The 16,714-nt window shown below is 35.3% G+C and overlaps 1 protein-coding gene and 1 pseudogene across 1 annotated transcript in view; one reads left to right on the top strand and one right to left on the bottom strand.

Annotated features, from left to right (window-relative positions):
* Positions 1-1,693: 1,693 nt before the first annotated feature.
* Positions 1,694-16,714, bottom strand: part of NCKAP1 (NCK associated protein 1) — a 98,397-nt gene continuing 83,376 nt past the window's right edge. Inside the window, exons 25-31 of the mRNA XM_060016478.1 lie at positions 10,956-11,038; positions 10,422-10,502; positions 8,124-8,217; positions 5,535-5,651; positions 4,832-4,941; positions 3,656-3,745; positions 1,694-2,620 (exon numbers count right to left, since the gene is read on the bottom strand). Of these exons, the coding sequence (XP_059872461.1) occupies positions 2,504-2,620; positions 3,656-3,745; positions 4,832-4,941; positions 5,535-5,651; positions 8,124-8,217; positions 10,422-10,502; positions 10,956-11,038 (692 nt within the window). The 3' untranslated portion in view covers positions 1,694-2,503. The remainder of the gene's footprint in view (positions 2,621-3,655; positions 3,746-4,831; positions 4,942-5,534; positions 5,652-8,123; positions 8,218-10,421; positions 10,503-10,955; positions 11,039-16,714) is intronic.
* Positions 13,633-14,986, top strand: LOC132428087 (nucleophosmin pseudogene; annotated as a pseudogene).

The raw sequence follows: 16,714 nt of genomic DNA, 5'->3' as shown, positions 1-16,714 counted from the left end.
TGTACTACAGTGCAGTGTAAACATAACTTTTATATGTACCGGGAAACCAAAAAATTCGTGTGACTTGCTTTATTGTGGTATGCACTTTTATTGTAGTGGTCTGGAACTGAATCCACAATATCTCCAAGGTACGCCTGTAGTGAAAAAGAAGAAATCTGTCTAAATGTTCATCCAGATGAATCTTTTAAACTAGTTATGGTATATATGAAGGCTTTAAAAAGAATATAAATATCAAAGACCCTTTTCTACTTGAGTGAAATAAGTAGATTACAGGCAAGCATACATGGTATGATGACATCACTGTTGAGAAAATAAAAACAGTATGTTGTAGTATAAATTCAGAAGAAAATAAGAAAGTTAAGAAAAACAAGATGTTAAAAATAGTAGTCAATTTACTTTTAACTTTATTTTAAAAAATGTTAAATTTATTTATTTTTTGGAGGTAGAAAGACTCTGCAAAAAGCAATCACACAGGACACCAGTCAGTCAGTCAGTTTGAATATATGAGAAAAAACTGGGGCAAGGTAAACTTCACACGACTATAAAAGAGCGATTTTTTTCTTGGCCCGAAGAGGGGTAAATTATGTCTTATGTACATCCTTATACCCTTCAACATATCACCCCAGTCAAAGTGTATATACTCAAATGCCTACTGTACCTCCGAGGATATCATTATCGACAAGTTATTACCACTCTAGGATCCTAATATTTCAAAGCAAACAGCACTTAATCTTAGTTTCAACTGTTACCTGTGTATTTAGGCTATTTCAAGTTTAAAATATTCCATTTAAAAATTCCTTCCCTTTTAGAAAATCCTCATGGAACCACTGGAAATTTTCAACAGATAGTGACAACTATTCCCTGCTTTAAATACAGACTGGAGAAATCATACACAAAATAGAAATATGATAATCTTGTGGCACTTCAATTTCATCCCAGTACCTGAACAACAAAAAATTGTAACTAAGTTCGCAGGAGCTTTCTTTTATCTTAACATGAGTTACCAGGGTGTATACATAAGAAGCTGTGAACAACAGAAGCTCTATAAGATATCCAGATACACAGCTGTTGAGAAACAGTCTTTACAATGCCAATCAAAGAGCAAAACATCTGGTTAGTTTTCAAACTAAATGAGCTGCTCTGCCCTCTGTGACAACTGCCAAGCAATAGGTCCTTTATGTCTTTCCCATTCATTACTCACTGATGCAGTAGTTCTCAACATTTTCACTAATTCTATGATCATTCCATTTTTTCCCCCAATCTTTCAAATGTATCTGTCTACTTGCTCACAGATAAAATTAGCAAGTTGATGGCACACAAGATTCATTTTAGCTCTTAATTTTAAAAAAATGTTATGGAGGGACTTCCCTGGCAGTCCAGTGGTTGGGACTCCACACTTCCACTGCAGGGGGTGCGGGTTTGATCCCTGGTCAGAGAACTAAGATCTGGGGAGCGCACCCGCCCCCCCCAAAAAAGCTATGGAATTTTATTTTCTAATTTTAATATTTTTTCTAGCGGAATGTTTTTCAAAACATTTAAACAAATCTTATAATAGGTGACCTGGTATCAACATGCTACTTAGACATTCCTAGAATAAATTAAAGTTTACTTTAAACTAAGTTTAAATGAAAACTTTCATATTACTGAGTAAATTTCTGAGGATCCCAAATTAAAGAAATCATTCAAAATGTGATACAGTCTAGTGTTTATTTTATGTTATGGCAGGTACACTTGAATTTCAAAAATTTAAAACATATAAAAAGTGGTTAGGGACTAACATTTGTATCAACAGTTGATAAATGTCTAAGATTGTTTATTATACAGCAGGGTTCAATGGTAATGCTAATGCCAACAGGGCACCATGGAAATTAGTCTAAAAATTATCATTAGGCTTTATACAAGCAACAACATTTGCTGCTGTTTTAGAATTTTGGGACACAGCCTGCTTCTAATGCTAAGCAGTCCTTTAACATTTTTAATGTTATACAGTGTTATAGTAATTAGTTTGGCAAATGTTTCAAAATAAAGTAGAAATGTATTCATAACATCACAGAAATGCACATCCAGTTTTGTTTTCAATAAGAACCATAATAGGTACAGGTCAGAACTCTTCCCTATATGAAATAATTTACACACAGATGAATGCTATAATATCACTATCTAAAATAATCACTAAATACAATTCTTTTTCAGAAATAAACAAGCAAAGGTTTTTTTTTCCATATCAAATATCAAAAACATAGAGAATGCATGTTTTTCAAACAAATGATACTCTAAAATTATTGAAATAATTTCAGTGAATTCAGTGAATGTGCAACCTAAATCAACCAAGTATACTGAAGTACAACGATATTAAGAAACCAATGATCAGAAAACACAACTGTATGAAAGAAATTTATAATCCACGAAACTGTTTCTCAGGCCTTAAGGTAAAATAGTTCCACAGTTTACAGGTAAAACCGAGGCAACAAAAATGCGTGCTTGTCTTCAATAAGTAGGTATTTTATGCAGAAGATGTAACACTTTGCTTGTAGACAGCATGGTATGCATTTCTCAGCAAGACATAAGGAAAACAAGATTCCAAAAGATCCATTGTCAGGAATGGGGATTCCTGCACAATCTGAAAAATCCCAAAAATGCATCAATTCAACTTATTTATAATGGGAACATTTACTGACAACTAGTAAAGCACAATTTTATATTGCCGTTATTGGGAACAGACATAAGTTTTCCTTTCACTTTAAAATCTGAAATGCGAATGTGCCACAGTGTATGCTATCAAAACATTTTAAATCACTACTTTTCAATTAAATCAATTAATCAACAGGAAATACTGAGCACTTGCATTGCCCTCAACAATATATCACATTTAAAATGTGGTCCATATCATCAAGTCTAACTGGAACCCAACATTAAGCTAAAAAGCCAAATCAAACATGAGACCATCTATGATTAAGTGGAAAGCTGTTAAGTTCCAGAGAGTTCAAAAGAGTAGAAAAGTTAACATAGGCCAAAGTAATCAAGAAAGTCTATCTGAAAAAAGATTCGAGCTACGAGGTATGCCGAATCATTATTAGGATAGACACAGACCTCTGCAGATAAAGGAAATTATTCTAAGTGAGGAAAGAATCACATGGTAGAAACAAGCACAGGTGGTTTCATGGCAGTAAAGAGAAGGAACTGACGAGGCACAGAAAATTACAGGAAATGTTATTAGATGGGTGGGATGAAGTCAAAAAACAGAAAATTCGGAAAAGAGTTCAAACTGATACACTAGGAAAATATAAAGCCTGAGTGCTTCCCAATAGGTTGAAAAACTATTCATAAAAGAATACTCTACAGGTGATGGTGATCTTTTATTCTGTTGTTTTCTGATGCGATTACCATATGGTAAAGTACAAGCGGTATCAGTCTATTTAGCAATTATTAGAAAGTGTGTGGCTTGGGTGGAGTGAATATAAATGGTCAAAAAAATACACCACTGTTATAAACCAGAAACTAACACACCATTGTAAAGCAATTATACTCCAATAAAGATGTTTTAAAAAAAAATACATCAGCTCTTATTATAATTTAATGACTGAAGTATCAAGAAAAGACTATCAGGAATGACTGGAACTTATTTGTTGTTAGCAAAAATTAAAATAAGACTTACCATATCTAGCAGTAAATAAACAGATTCTCTATTTCTTGTTGTTGTTTTATCTGTCTCCTGGCCAATTTTCAGTAGACTGGAGGATGCAAGCTTAAAAGTGTACATACATTTTAAATAAATAAGTATTTTAAAATAAATGTTCACCACTTATTTTCAGTACGCTTCAACTTGCAACACATTTCAATCATAAGGTGAGCTTAGGCTCTTTACATTCAAGCAACAATTTAAGAGCTATTAAGGTATACACCAGATACAAAGGTAATAAATGTAATCAAATATTCTTATTGGTTTTTAAAACTGATTTTTTTCAGAACAAGTCTTTTTTTAAAAAACGATTTAAATTGCTTTTTCTCTTCCCAGTAACTGTATTAACTATATTTCTTAATTCCCAAATAAGAAGAAAATTTCACATTGAGTTTGAGTTAATAGGACCACAATGAGATTAAGACATTAAGTCTTAAATAAAGGAAATAAAGAAAATGAAAAGAAAAATTTTCACTCTTAATACCGTTTTCTTTGAAATAGATGTTATTTTGTCCTCAAGTTAGTTTGCTACTACGTTTACTTTAAAAATAAAAAATTTTTTTAAAGCTAACAGGATTTATAACTTAAAAAGAAGCAAATATTCTAGTGTTCTTTATACCACACTGCATCTTTCTTTTAATTAAAATATGAAAAAGGTTAAGTTGATAAAGGGAAGGAAGAGCTACACTACCATAGAAACTAAAAGCTATACTTCATGAGGCTAGAGTTAGCACTACTACCCTCTTTTGGCAGTGAATAGTATTCTTACTTTTGAGTTTGATTCCATTAACAGTCTTTCTCCAAATAAATGGAAATAAGTAAAACACATCCTTTTAGAGGGATACATTCATCTTTTGCCTCAATTTTCCTTTGTTTTGTTTTTTCCTCTTTCAAACTCTAGGCAAAATTCTAGGGCAGTCCAAACATCAGCTTAGAAAAAAAAGTCACATTGCAGAGCTCTAGAAATGAGAGACTTCTAAGTCAAAGGAAAAAATGCTAAACTAACTGCTCCTTGACTTCAATGCCCTGTCTTTACTTATTCCTTATTCCAAAAATTAATTAATTAATTAAGAGAATTTACTGTTACACTTCATAGTTATGATTTTTAATTTTCTCTAAAAATTGTCATGAGTTTTGTTTGATTATACACACCGCCAGAAATTCTTTAAGCCGATCTTCAATGCTTCCCTTGTGAATTGTAAACAAAGCTGCAGCGATCTGGTTGATGGCTTTGGCCAAGCAGTGTATGTTGTTGCAGTGCCCTGAGAAAGCGCAAATAGGGTTTGTGGTTTCTGTGTGACCCCAAAATATCAAATCTTTAATGACTTCATAATCTACATAAATAGTGGCATGATTAAAAACAGAGCTGAAGCATCATAACCTGCCTTGCTTGCTCTCCCTTCACTTTCATGAGAACTAGTGCTTTTAAGAACAGTGTAGAAGAGAACAACAAATAATTATATCTATATTAAACAGGCACATTTTCAAAACCCCCTAAAAGAAACCATGTATTAGTTTTATATTGTCTTGGAAACTTAAAAAATAAGTGCTTAGCTGCTTTACAAATATTTCCTCATTCAATCCTTAAAATAATCCTAAGAGTTGGATACTCCCTTCACCATCCCCTGCCACACACACATTCAGGCACCCACAGGCTCACATATACACATTTCATATGTGTATACGAAACTGGGGCTTAGAAAAAGAAAAACTGACTATCCAAGGTTATACAACTAGTAAGCGGCAGAACTTAACCCACTTTTTATTATTAAAAAAAATCAATTACTTGAAAAGTACCTACTATGTCAAAACTCATAACTTTTCCAGTGCCAAAACAATTTTAAACCACTATTACCTTCTATAGCAGGGCTATACTGAGACATCACATTACTGGCCAGTGTTGGCAAAGAAACTGCCACAAAGACCATGAGGAGGCAGGCAATTTTATATTCTTCTTCTGGACTTATGTTTTCTAAGGGATAAAAATTAAAAATAAAGTCAAGGTATTTCTGTCAAGATTAGTTAAGAGTTGATCACCTAAACCAGAAAAAGCATATTTTAATTCTTGTGTATTTTACTGAGTCTCTATAGAACTGATTACAATTTTGTTACAAGACATATAGAATGAATAGAAATAAAACACATTACTATTGGCTATTATCAAGTCCTTAGGCATATTTCAAGGACCTCTAATAAAACAATAAAGCAAAAAAAAATTTTTTTAAACTGTAAGATTTAAAAATATTAGTCCTGTAACTAAATACAGTTTTAGTTACAGGACTAAAAATATGTTTAGAATTACTGGAATCCTAAAATTTCCTAATTGAAAACTAATAATAACTTACTTTATAGGAAAATTCTATGTTTCAGTATAGAAAATTATGTCATAACTTACTCTGCAAAATCATCCAGAAAACTCTTAAGTTTTTTTTCTAAAATAGATATAAGTGAAATGTACTATTAAAAAGAGATAAATGTGGAAAGTAGACTGGATTTCTAATTTCTCCATTTTAGAAGACAGGAGAAACCAGTCATAAATGAATACAACTAGTATTGTCCTAAGGTTTTAAATATTTATTGTAAAATAATTTATCTAAAATATTTATTGTATCCATATACTAAAACTGTGGGTTATCTAGGTACTTCACTTATCGGGTACCTGGGAACTTCTAGTCACCTTACTATTTATCAACACATATAACTAAGAATTGAACATAAGAAAAGAGCCAGAATATATTTTAAAAATCTGGCTGGTCATGACTATTCACAATAGCTAAAACATGGAAACAACCTAAATGTCCATCGACAGATAATAGATAAAGAAGATGTGGTACATATATACAATGGAATACTACTCAGCCATAAAAAAGAACAAATTAATGCCACTTGCAGCAACACGGATGTAACTAGAGATTATTAAACTAAGTGAAGTCAGTCAGGAAGAGAAAGATAAATACCTTATGATATCACTTATATGTGGAATCTAAAATATGGCACAAATCAACCTATCCACAAAACAGAAATAGACTCACAGACATAGAAAACAGACTTCTGGTTGCCAAGGGAGAGGTGGGTGGAGGAGGGAAGGACTGGGAGTGTGGGATTAGCAGATGTGAACTATTATATACAGGATGGATGAACAACAAGGTCCTACTGTATAACACAGGGAACTATATTCAATGTCCTGTGATAAACCATATGGAAAAGAATATAAAAAAAAGAATGTATGTGTATAACTGAGTCATTTTGCTGTACAGCAGAGATTGGCACAACACTATAAATCAACTATATTTCAGGGAAAAAAAAATCTGGCTGATTATGAAAAATATAGCTGTGGCAAATCAAGTAATTATAGTAATTATCCATGTAACTATAATTAACATACTGCACGAATGATGAAACAAAAGTAATGTCAAATCAAAAAAGAACTGATGAACTCAGTCAAACACCATGTTACATCCAAGGAAGTAGGGGAAGGTATTTTAGTGCCAGAAGCAGATGAAATGTTTTTACTTTGTAGAAAAATCTAGAAATATGTAGAGAATTCTGTGTACCACATTTCAAAGGGCTGATTTTAAAATATTCTGAACGTTTAATATTACATAATAATGCACAGACTCTTTATGGTAAGTAGCTCTAGTCCAATTAATATAGGACACCCTTTTCTATTTTTCTATACATTTTATCTATTTGTTTGTTTGGCTGCACAGGAGCTTGTGGGATCTTAGTTTCCCAAGCAGGGATTGAACCCTGGCCCTGGCAGTGAAACAGCTGAGTCCTAACCACTAGACTGCCAGGGAATTCCCAAGACACCCTTTTCTAGATAACAATGCTTCTATCTATTAGACCATCTCCATCAGCACACAAATGCTATTATTTCCCCATGTGAAAAATATCCTTCTCTTGATTTTACTCTTGCCTCCTGCTACTATAATTTTACTTCTTTGCTCCCCTTTTTACAGTAAAACTCTGTGAGAGAGTTGTTTTATACTCATTATCTCTAATTTGTTTTCTCCCAAGCCCTCTTTAATGAGCCTTTTGCCTCTAAGACTTCACTGACATTGCTCTTGTCACACGTATTAATTCTACATAGCTGATCATTCCCTTTCCACTCTCCTCGAAGCGATTCTTTCCTGGTTTTTCTTCTCCTTCACAGATCCTTCCTTCTCAAATTTATCTTTTAGTAGTTCTTCCTTCTCCCTGAACTCTTAAACTTGAGAGTGTACCAGGACTCAGACTCTGATCCTCTTCATTTCTGCACACTAAATGGGCTTAATAACCTCATACAGTCTTATGACTTAAATATCTAATCTGTATGTACAACAAACAAAAAAAAAACCTTGATATAAAGCAGGCAGTTGAACAAATAGATAAGTATCACAGCTATATCTGTGTTGTCCTGGTTATTTACTAAGACTACTACATAATTACTAATGCATTTTACCTGATTTTTGTGAGGAAAGAGCTACCACCAAGGCAGGATCAATCTCACACGGTAATCCAGCAGCTGATGACAATTCATATACATTCATTGCAACCTAAAAAATACAAGAATTATAGAGTAAGAAATATTCTAACAAATTTCTGAGAAATCTCACTTTAGTAAGAAAAAGTATAGTGTTTAAATTAGAGTCTGCCTACAAGAACACTAGAGAATTTCAGAAACTTGGCTATAGAAGGAACTACAGCACAACTAACTACACTGAACAAGCTGATTTAGTATTTTGTGTGTGTGCACTGCTGATTATAACTTGACACTACTAAGCCAAACAAAACTTCTATACTTTCTGTGGCAATTCCAACAGAATCATTCTAAAGCTATTATTTTTCTTGAAAGCATAAGTGTAAGACCAAGATCAAACCAACAGATATGAAAAAAAGAACAAAAGTGAATCAAAATTACCGGCCTTACGTTTTATGTCCATACTTGTCTAATTTAAAATTATAGTGCCTAATCATATTGTATCTATAAATACAGTAAATTACTTATTATAATAGATTTTTAAAGGAGTACTAATTTAAAACCTGATAAAGCAATTTCAAATGACTAATTTCTTTTGGTATCACATAAGGATTTCAAGGATACTCCGCTCAATAACTCAGTTAAAAACTACCTACATGGGACTTCCCTGGTGCCACAGTGGTTAAGAATTCACCTGCCAATGCAGGGGATACAGGTTCGATCCCTGGTCTGGGAAGATCCCACATGCCGCAGAGCAACTAAGCCGGTGTGCCACAACTACTGAAGCCCGTGCGCCTAGAGCCTGTGCTCCTCAATAAGAGAAGCCACTGCAATGAGAAGCTCGTGCAACGCAACGAAGAGTAGCCCCTGCTCACCGCAATCAGAGAAAGCCAGCACACAGCAACGAAGACCCAACGCAGCCAAAACTTAAAAAAAAACAAAACTACCTACATAATTGGTTAGCCCTGATATTACAACAACAAATGTTTACAATCTAGTATAAATTTAAGTGTTAAAACATAACTATAATACAGGGCAGAATATATTTAATTCTACCATGAACAAACAAAAAGTTCTCTGTAATACTAAAAAAAAAAAAGAAAGAAGAGATGAAATGATCACTTGGGGATCCAGCAATATTTCTTAGAAGATGGCAACTGAATCAGGCATTAAAAGATGAGCAGCATTTCAAAAGGCAAAAATAGAAGAAGCCAGGATTTTCAGGAAGAATAAGTTAGAGAACAAAGTAGAAAATGTGAGAATGCACACAAGATTTGGTCATCTTACAGGACCCAATGGAAGAGAGGGATAGAGTAAGAAAGTAAAGAGAGAGAGAGAAGGATAGAACAAGTAATGGAAGATAAGCCTCAAAAATAAATTTGAGACTTGAACGCCATACAAAAAGTTTAGAAATAACTTTTTCAAGTCAGAGCTTTTCAAAATATGCAAAACAGAAAATAATCTTTCCAAGAAACATTAAAGTTCAGAAAATATAGATATGACAGGTCACTTATTAGATGTGTAACCACTGGTAAATCTGCTGGGATTAAATCAGTGGCTGATTTAATAAATAAATGATCAATAAATTTACAAAACAAACAAAACCTGTGGACTCTGGTAAGGCTACCAACCTTCTTATATTTATTTAAAACAGGATACTAATTAAAAAAATTATAGCCTATAATTAACATCCTTTTATAAGATTTTAACATCAATTTTTAAAAACTGAAATTAGCTTTATTTAAAACAAAACAACTCTCATTTCACTGGCTTATCTTTTTTTTTTTTGCAGTACGCGGGCCTCTCACTGTTGTGGCCTCTCCCGTTGCGGAGCATAGGCTCCAGACGCGCAGGCTCAGCGGCCACGGCTCACGGGCCCAGCCGCTCCGCGGCATGTGGGATCTTCCCAGACTGGGGCACGAACCTGTGTCCCCTGCATCGGCAGGCGGACTCTCAACCACTGTGCCACCAGGGAAGCTCTGGCTTATCTTTTTCATTCTGCTTATGACCATGTATAAACAGCTATCAGTTTAAGGAAAAGGTGATTGATATTAACCCATTTTACATTGCTATAGGTGATCAAGGAAGATTGACTTTCAAAATGCCTATATAGTATTTTGGTGCTGAGCTCTCTAAGATGCATTTTCAAAGGCAAGCATGCTAACCCATCACTCTAAAATATAAACTTTATAGTAGCTTAGGATTTACTTAATTTTACTTCATATGTAAGTTAAATATGTCATTTTAGAAACTGTAAAATCCAAATAGAAATTTTATTACCTTCATATCAGTTTCCCTTGGAATGTGATCCTTGAAATCTTCAATTGAACTGACAAGAAAAGGAATGTGGTAGGACAAGACCTAGGCAGGAAAACAAATTAAGAATGCAGAATTATTTTTAAAAAGCAACCTCTAAACTTATGAGATATTACCATTCAATTACTTCTAGTTTGCATAAAAATTGTTTTACTTTGTCTATTTTCAAGTGATTTTCTGAAGTACTACAATACACATAAACAGAATGTATTTGATGCCAAACCAAGTATAGTCAAAATGGAAAATGCTCTAATGAAGAAAAAAGTTGAAAAAGTAGCACAATATTCAGGCAAGTTATATCCCCTAAATTTCAATACCAAAACAAAAAATGAGTTTAAGTAACTATAATTTTTATATGCTTTATTTCATATAAACTATGAAAACTGGAATTTTAATTATATTACTGCCAACTATAAATTTTTAAAGTTACTTTTAAATTTCTGGGAAATTAAACAGGATTATTTGGCTATAGGATATGTACTCGTAATGGTTTCTTACATCTCTAAGTGCTTCTTGTGCCAATGATCGGAAGGATAAAATTACACCAATTATTGTCATCCTCTTCAAGACACTGTCAACAGCTAAATTTGAAGGAAGGGGAGAAAAGAAGAGAGTGAATTGGATTCTTTCTCAACCATGGAGAAAACTCTTAGTCATAAAATCCCCATGATAAAAGGCACAATTAAAAACAATTTGATTACAACCAATGATTAAAGAGGCAAGGGTACTGAAAACTGATGTTAAAATTAGGAAATTATAGTTTACTTCCAGTGGAGTACACTCTGTTCTTTAAAATGGTTTAGATGGTTCATCAGAATCCTGAAACAGTCATGCAAGTAGCCACCTGTATAATCCTATCACATTAATGGTAGTGATAGGAGGAAGGAGAGAGAGACTAGGGGAAAAAGAAGAAGTTGATCAGAGTGAATCCTCAAAAATCAACTGGTGGGACTTCCCTGGTGGTCCAGTGGTAGAGAATCCACCACCTTCCAATGCAGGGGATGAGGGTTCAATCCTTGGTCGGGGAACTAAGATCCCACACGCCTCCGGGCAACTAAGCCCACGCACCACAACTACTGAGCTCACACACCTCAATGAAAGAGCCCGCGTGCTCTGCAGACCACGTGCCACAACTACAGAGAAAAAAACCTGCACACCACAACTAGAGGGAAGCCCACGTGACACAATGAGGAGCCAGCGCACCGCAACAAAAGATGCCGCATGGCTCAATGAAGATCCTGTGTGCTGCAACTAAGACCCAACGCAGCCAAAAAAAAAAGAGAAAATATCAACTGGCCCTGGAACTTGGAGATGCTAAATTAAGTAGTTGAGATCTAGAGAGTCCAGAAACAAAAAATGACTATTGAGATCATAAGCAGTAAGACCAGGTTTCTGAAGACTATGAATGGATTTGATCACTTACATTTTGGTTAGAGAACATTATTCTGAAATTTATTGCTATTATATTCAATATCAAAACTTGGTTAAATAAAACCAGGAGATATTAGAATTAGAAGGATCAATACCTTCATATTTTAAAAAACCAAAATTTATTGAATTACTCCCCATACACAAGTCATTGTACTATATAAGAAACAAATATAAACAAAATAATAATTTAGACCTCAATAACAGTCTAAATGGACTGTCAAGAAAACTAAGAAAATATGATCCTATTTATATGAGAGAAGATATATATGTATATACATATATACACACACATATTTGTATATACATAATAAATTTCTTGACAGATGTACAGAAAACCGTTAACTGTAGTTAAACCTTTGAGAAGTAGGACTGGAGAGAATTTTGTTTTGACTTTCTACCTCCTGTGTGGTTTGTTTAAACCTTTACCATAAGCATCTTTTATTAATACACATGGAAAGGCATAATAGAAGCCAAAATGTGATGAGAATTAAAAGTGTTAACAAAATCATGTAAGGCACAAATATAAATTCCACAGGAGCAAAGTCTTATCTTTTTATCTATCTATAGCACTCAGCAGAGTGCTTAAGACCAACAAGACTAGAAGATGTTCAATAAAATGGTTATTCAAGAAATGAGACTAGAAAGTTGTTACTATCCAGATAAGGAGAGAAGAAATGAGGGTAAAAGAAAATATTTCTCTGAGACTATGTCATCCAATTTATGGGCATAAAGGAGTGAGAACAAAAGGGCATTCCAGTCCAAAAAACAAGACAGCAAACCCAGAAAAAAGAATGCAGAGAATAAGGTGAACAATCAGAAAATAAGTAGTGTGATATAATCATATACTTCGATGTTACCCAGAATTTAATGAAGTTTGCAAAGACTATAGCTATAACCTCCTCTTGAATATGCACAATAACATTAAAAGTTCTGAGAAACTTCACATTAAGAAATCTTGTTTAACTTATTGTTTTAATAAATAAAATAAATGTGCTCAAGTCACATAGTCAGAAATTCCAAAAAACTAAAAGTTAATTTCAGGTTGTCTCCCAATTCAGAGCTACTTTTTTTTTTTTTTGGCCGCACCACGTGCCTTGCAAGATCTTACTTCCCCAACCAGGGATTGAATCCGGGCCATGGCAGTGCAAGTACCTAACTATTGGACCTCCAGGGAATTCCCCAGAGCTACTTTTAATAAATTATATTGCTTTCTCTTTTTTAGGGTATTTAAAAGAATGTGTTTGTTGACTATGAAAATCAAACTGCTACAAAAGTAAATCAATTTCTGTATATGGGATAAAGGCAGCACAAAGGTAAAGAAGAGATCAGAGACAAAAGAGAGTATTCTGGAAAACAGTTCAACTCAAAGCGTAGCTTTCTCTATTCCCCTAAATAAGTCACTCTCAAGCAGATCTTTTCTTTTTCCAAATCACAAAAAAGATTTTGTTTCAAATCCACGAATAGAAGAGTTAAAGTAACAGTAAACATGCATTGAACACTGCAGTGGATTAGCTGCTTCTAACCAGATGACACAGTCAAAACGTTGTTTATTAGCATGAAATTAAGTAGGGTTAAGGCCAGCTGGGTGATCAAATGAGTATTTAAAAATTAAAGAAATGTGAAAAAAAAATAATAAAGTAAAACATACTAGAAAATATAAGTATATGGTATAACAATGAACAAAAGATTGCCAGCAAACACAAGAAAGGATGCTCAAAATCACTAATCATTAGAGAAATGCAAATCAAAACTACAATGAGGTATCACCTCACACCGGTCAGAATGGCCATCATCAAAAAGTCTACAGTCCCTGGTCTGATTCCGTCCTGCGTGACTGTTCCTTCGAACGGTAGTCTTTTATCTCCGTCCACTTTCTCTCCCACCGAAGTGCGTGCCACCAACCCATGGAAGATTCGATGGACATGGACATGAGCCCCCTGAGGACCCCAGAACTATCTTTTCGGTTGTGAACTAAAAGCGACAAAGATTATCACTTTAAGGTGGATGATGATGAAAATGAGCACCAGTTATCTTTAAGAACGGTCAGTTTAGGGGCTGGTGCAAAGGATGAATTGCACATTGTCGAAGCAGAGGCAATGAATTATGAAGGCAGTCCAATTAAAGTAACACTGGCAACTTTGAAAATGTCTGTGCAGCCAACGGTTTCCCTTGGGGGCTTTGAAATAACACCACCTGTGGTCTTACGGTTGAAGTGTGGTTCAGGGCCTGTGCATATTAGCGGACAGCACTTAGTAGCTGTGGAGGAAGATGCAGAGTCAGAAGATGAAGAGGAGGAGGATGTGAAGCTCCTAAGTATATCTGGAAAGCGTTCTGCCCCTGGAAGTGGTAGCAAGGTTCCACAGAAAAAAGTAAAACTTGCTGCTGATGAAGATGAAGATGATGATGACGACGACGATGATGATGAAGATGATGATGACTTTGATGATGAGGAAGCTGAAGAAAAAGCTCCAGTAAAGAAATCTGTACGAGATACTCCAGCCAAAAATGCACAAAAATCACACCAGAATGGAAAAGACTCAAAACCATCAACACCAAGATCAAAAGGTCAAGAATCCTTCAAACAACAGGAAAAAACTCCTAAAACACCGAAAGGACCTAGCTCTGTAGAAGACATTAAAGCAAAAATGCAAGCAAGTATAGAAAAAGGTGGTTCTCTTCCCAAAGTGGAAGCCAAATTCATCAATTATGTGAAGAACTGTTTCCGGATGACTGACCAGAAGGCTATTCAAGATCTCTGGCAGTGGAGGAAGTCTCTTTAAGAAAATAGTTTAAACAGTTTGTTAAAATTTTCCGTCTTATTTCATTTCTGTAACAGTTGATATCTGGCTGTCCTTTTTATAATGCAGAGTGAGAACTTTCCCTACCGTGTCTGATAAATGTTGTCCAGGTTCCATTGCCAAGAATGTGTTGTCCAAAATGCCTGTTTAGTTTTTAAAGATGGAACTCCACCCTTTGCTTGGTTTTAAGTATGTATGGAATGTTATGATAGGACATAGTAGTAGTGGTGGTCAGACAAATGGAAATGGTGGGGAGACAAAAATATACATGTGAAATAAACTCAGTATTTTAATACAGTAAAAAAAAAAAAAGTCTACAAACAATAAATGCTGGAGAGGGTGTGGAGAAAAGGGAACCCTCTTGCACTGCTGGTGGGAATGTAAATTGATACAGCCACTATGGAGAAGAGTATGGAGGTTCCTTAAAAAACTAAAAATAGAACTACCATACACCCAGTGATCCCACTACTGGGCACATACCTTGAGAAAACCATAATTCAAAAAGAGTCATGTACCACAATGTTCACTGCAGCTCTATTTACAATAGCCAGGACATGTAAGCAACCTAAGAGTCCAATGACAGAAGAATGGATAAAGAAGATATGGCACATATACACAATGGAATATTACTCAGCCATAAAAAGAAACAAAATTGCGTTATTTGTCGTGAGGTGGATGGACCTAGAGTCTGTCAAACAGAGTGAAGTAAGTCAGAAAGAGAAAAACAAATACCATAAGCTAACACATATATATGGAATCTAAAAAAAAAGAAAAAAAATGGTTCTGAAGAACCTAGGGGCAGGACAGGAATAAAGACGCAGACGTAGAGAATGGACTCAAGGACATGGGGAGGGGTAAGGGTAAGCTAGGAAGAAGTGAGAGAGTGGCATGGACATATATACACTACCAAATGTAAAACAGATAGCTAGTGGGAAGCAGCCACAGAGCATAGGGAGATCAGCTCGGTGCTTTGCGACCACCTAGAGGGGTGGGATAGGGAGGGTGGGAAGGAGACACAAGAGGGAGGGTATATGGGGATATATGTGTATGTATGTATAGCTGTTTTACTTTGTTATAAAGCAGAAACTAACACACTATTGTAAAGCAATTATATTCCAATAAAGACGTTAAAAAAAAACAATGAACAAAAGAGATCAGATAGGGATTTAAAAAATAATATCCTACTAAGATTTTTTTTTTAATTTTTTATTTTTGGCTGTGTTGGGTCTTCATTGCCATGCATGGGCTTTTTCTAGTTGCGGTGCACAGGCTTCTCGTTGCGGTGGCTTCTCTTGTTGCAGAGCATGGGCTCTAGGCACACAGGCTTCAGTAGTTGCAGCACGTGTGCTTGGCAGTTGCAGCACATGGGCTTCAGTAGTTGCGGCGTGCAGGCTCAGTAGTTGTGGTGCACGGGCTTAGTTGCTCCGCAGCATGTGGGATCTTCCTGGACCAGGGATCGAACCTGGATTCCCTGTATTGGCAGGTGGATTCCGAAGTGCCACCAGGGAAGTCCCCTTACTAAGTATTTACTCCTCCTCCCTATAATGCTACCAAGTCAATCTTTCCTTTTTTTCATTTCATTTTTTAAAGTTCCATACAGTAAACTTGACTTTTCCCCCTTTCAGTGTACAGCTCTAGGAAAAATTTAACATGTGTAGATCTGTGTTACCACCATCACCACAGTGGTGACCAACTTCATCACCCCAAAAAACTCCTTTGCTGCTTTCCCTTTACAATTCTGGCAACCACTGATCTGTTCTAAAAGGCAACCTGTAGTATAGTTCTTGTTTTTTTGTTTTTTTTTTGTGGTACGCGGGCCTTTCACTGTTGTGGCCTCTCCCGTTGCGGAGCACAGGCTCTGGACACGCAGGCTCAGCGGCCATGGCTCATGGGCCCAGCCACTCCGCGGCATGTGGGATCCTCCCAGACCGGGGCACAAACCTGTGTTCCCTGCATCGGCAGGTGGACTCCCAACCACTGCGCCACCAGGGAAGCCCCTGTAGTATAGTCTTATATTAACTTTTATTA

The sequence above is a fragment of the Delphinus delphis genome, chromosome 7 (genome assembly GCF_949987515.2).
Source record: "Delphinus delphis chromosome 7, mDelDel1.2, whole genome shotgun sequence".
Taxonomy (NCBI): Eukaryota; Metazoa; Chordata; class Mammalia; order Artiodactyla; family Delphinidae; genus Delphinus; species Delphinus delphis.
The sequence above is the reverse complement of the archived record's forward strand: the minus strand, read 5'-3'. Positions and strand labels throughout refer to the sequence as shown.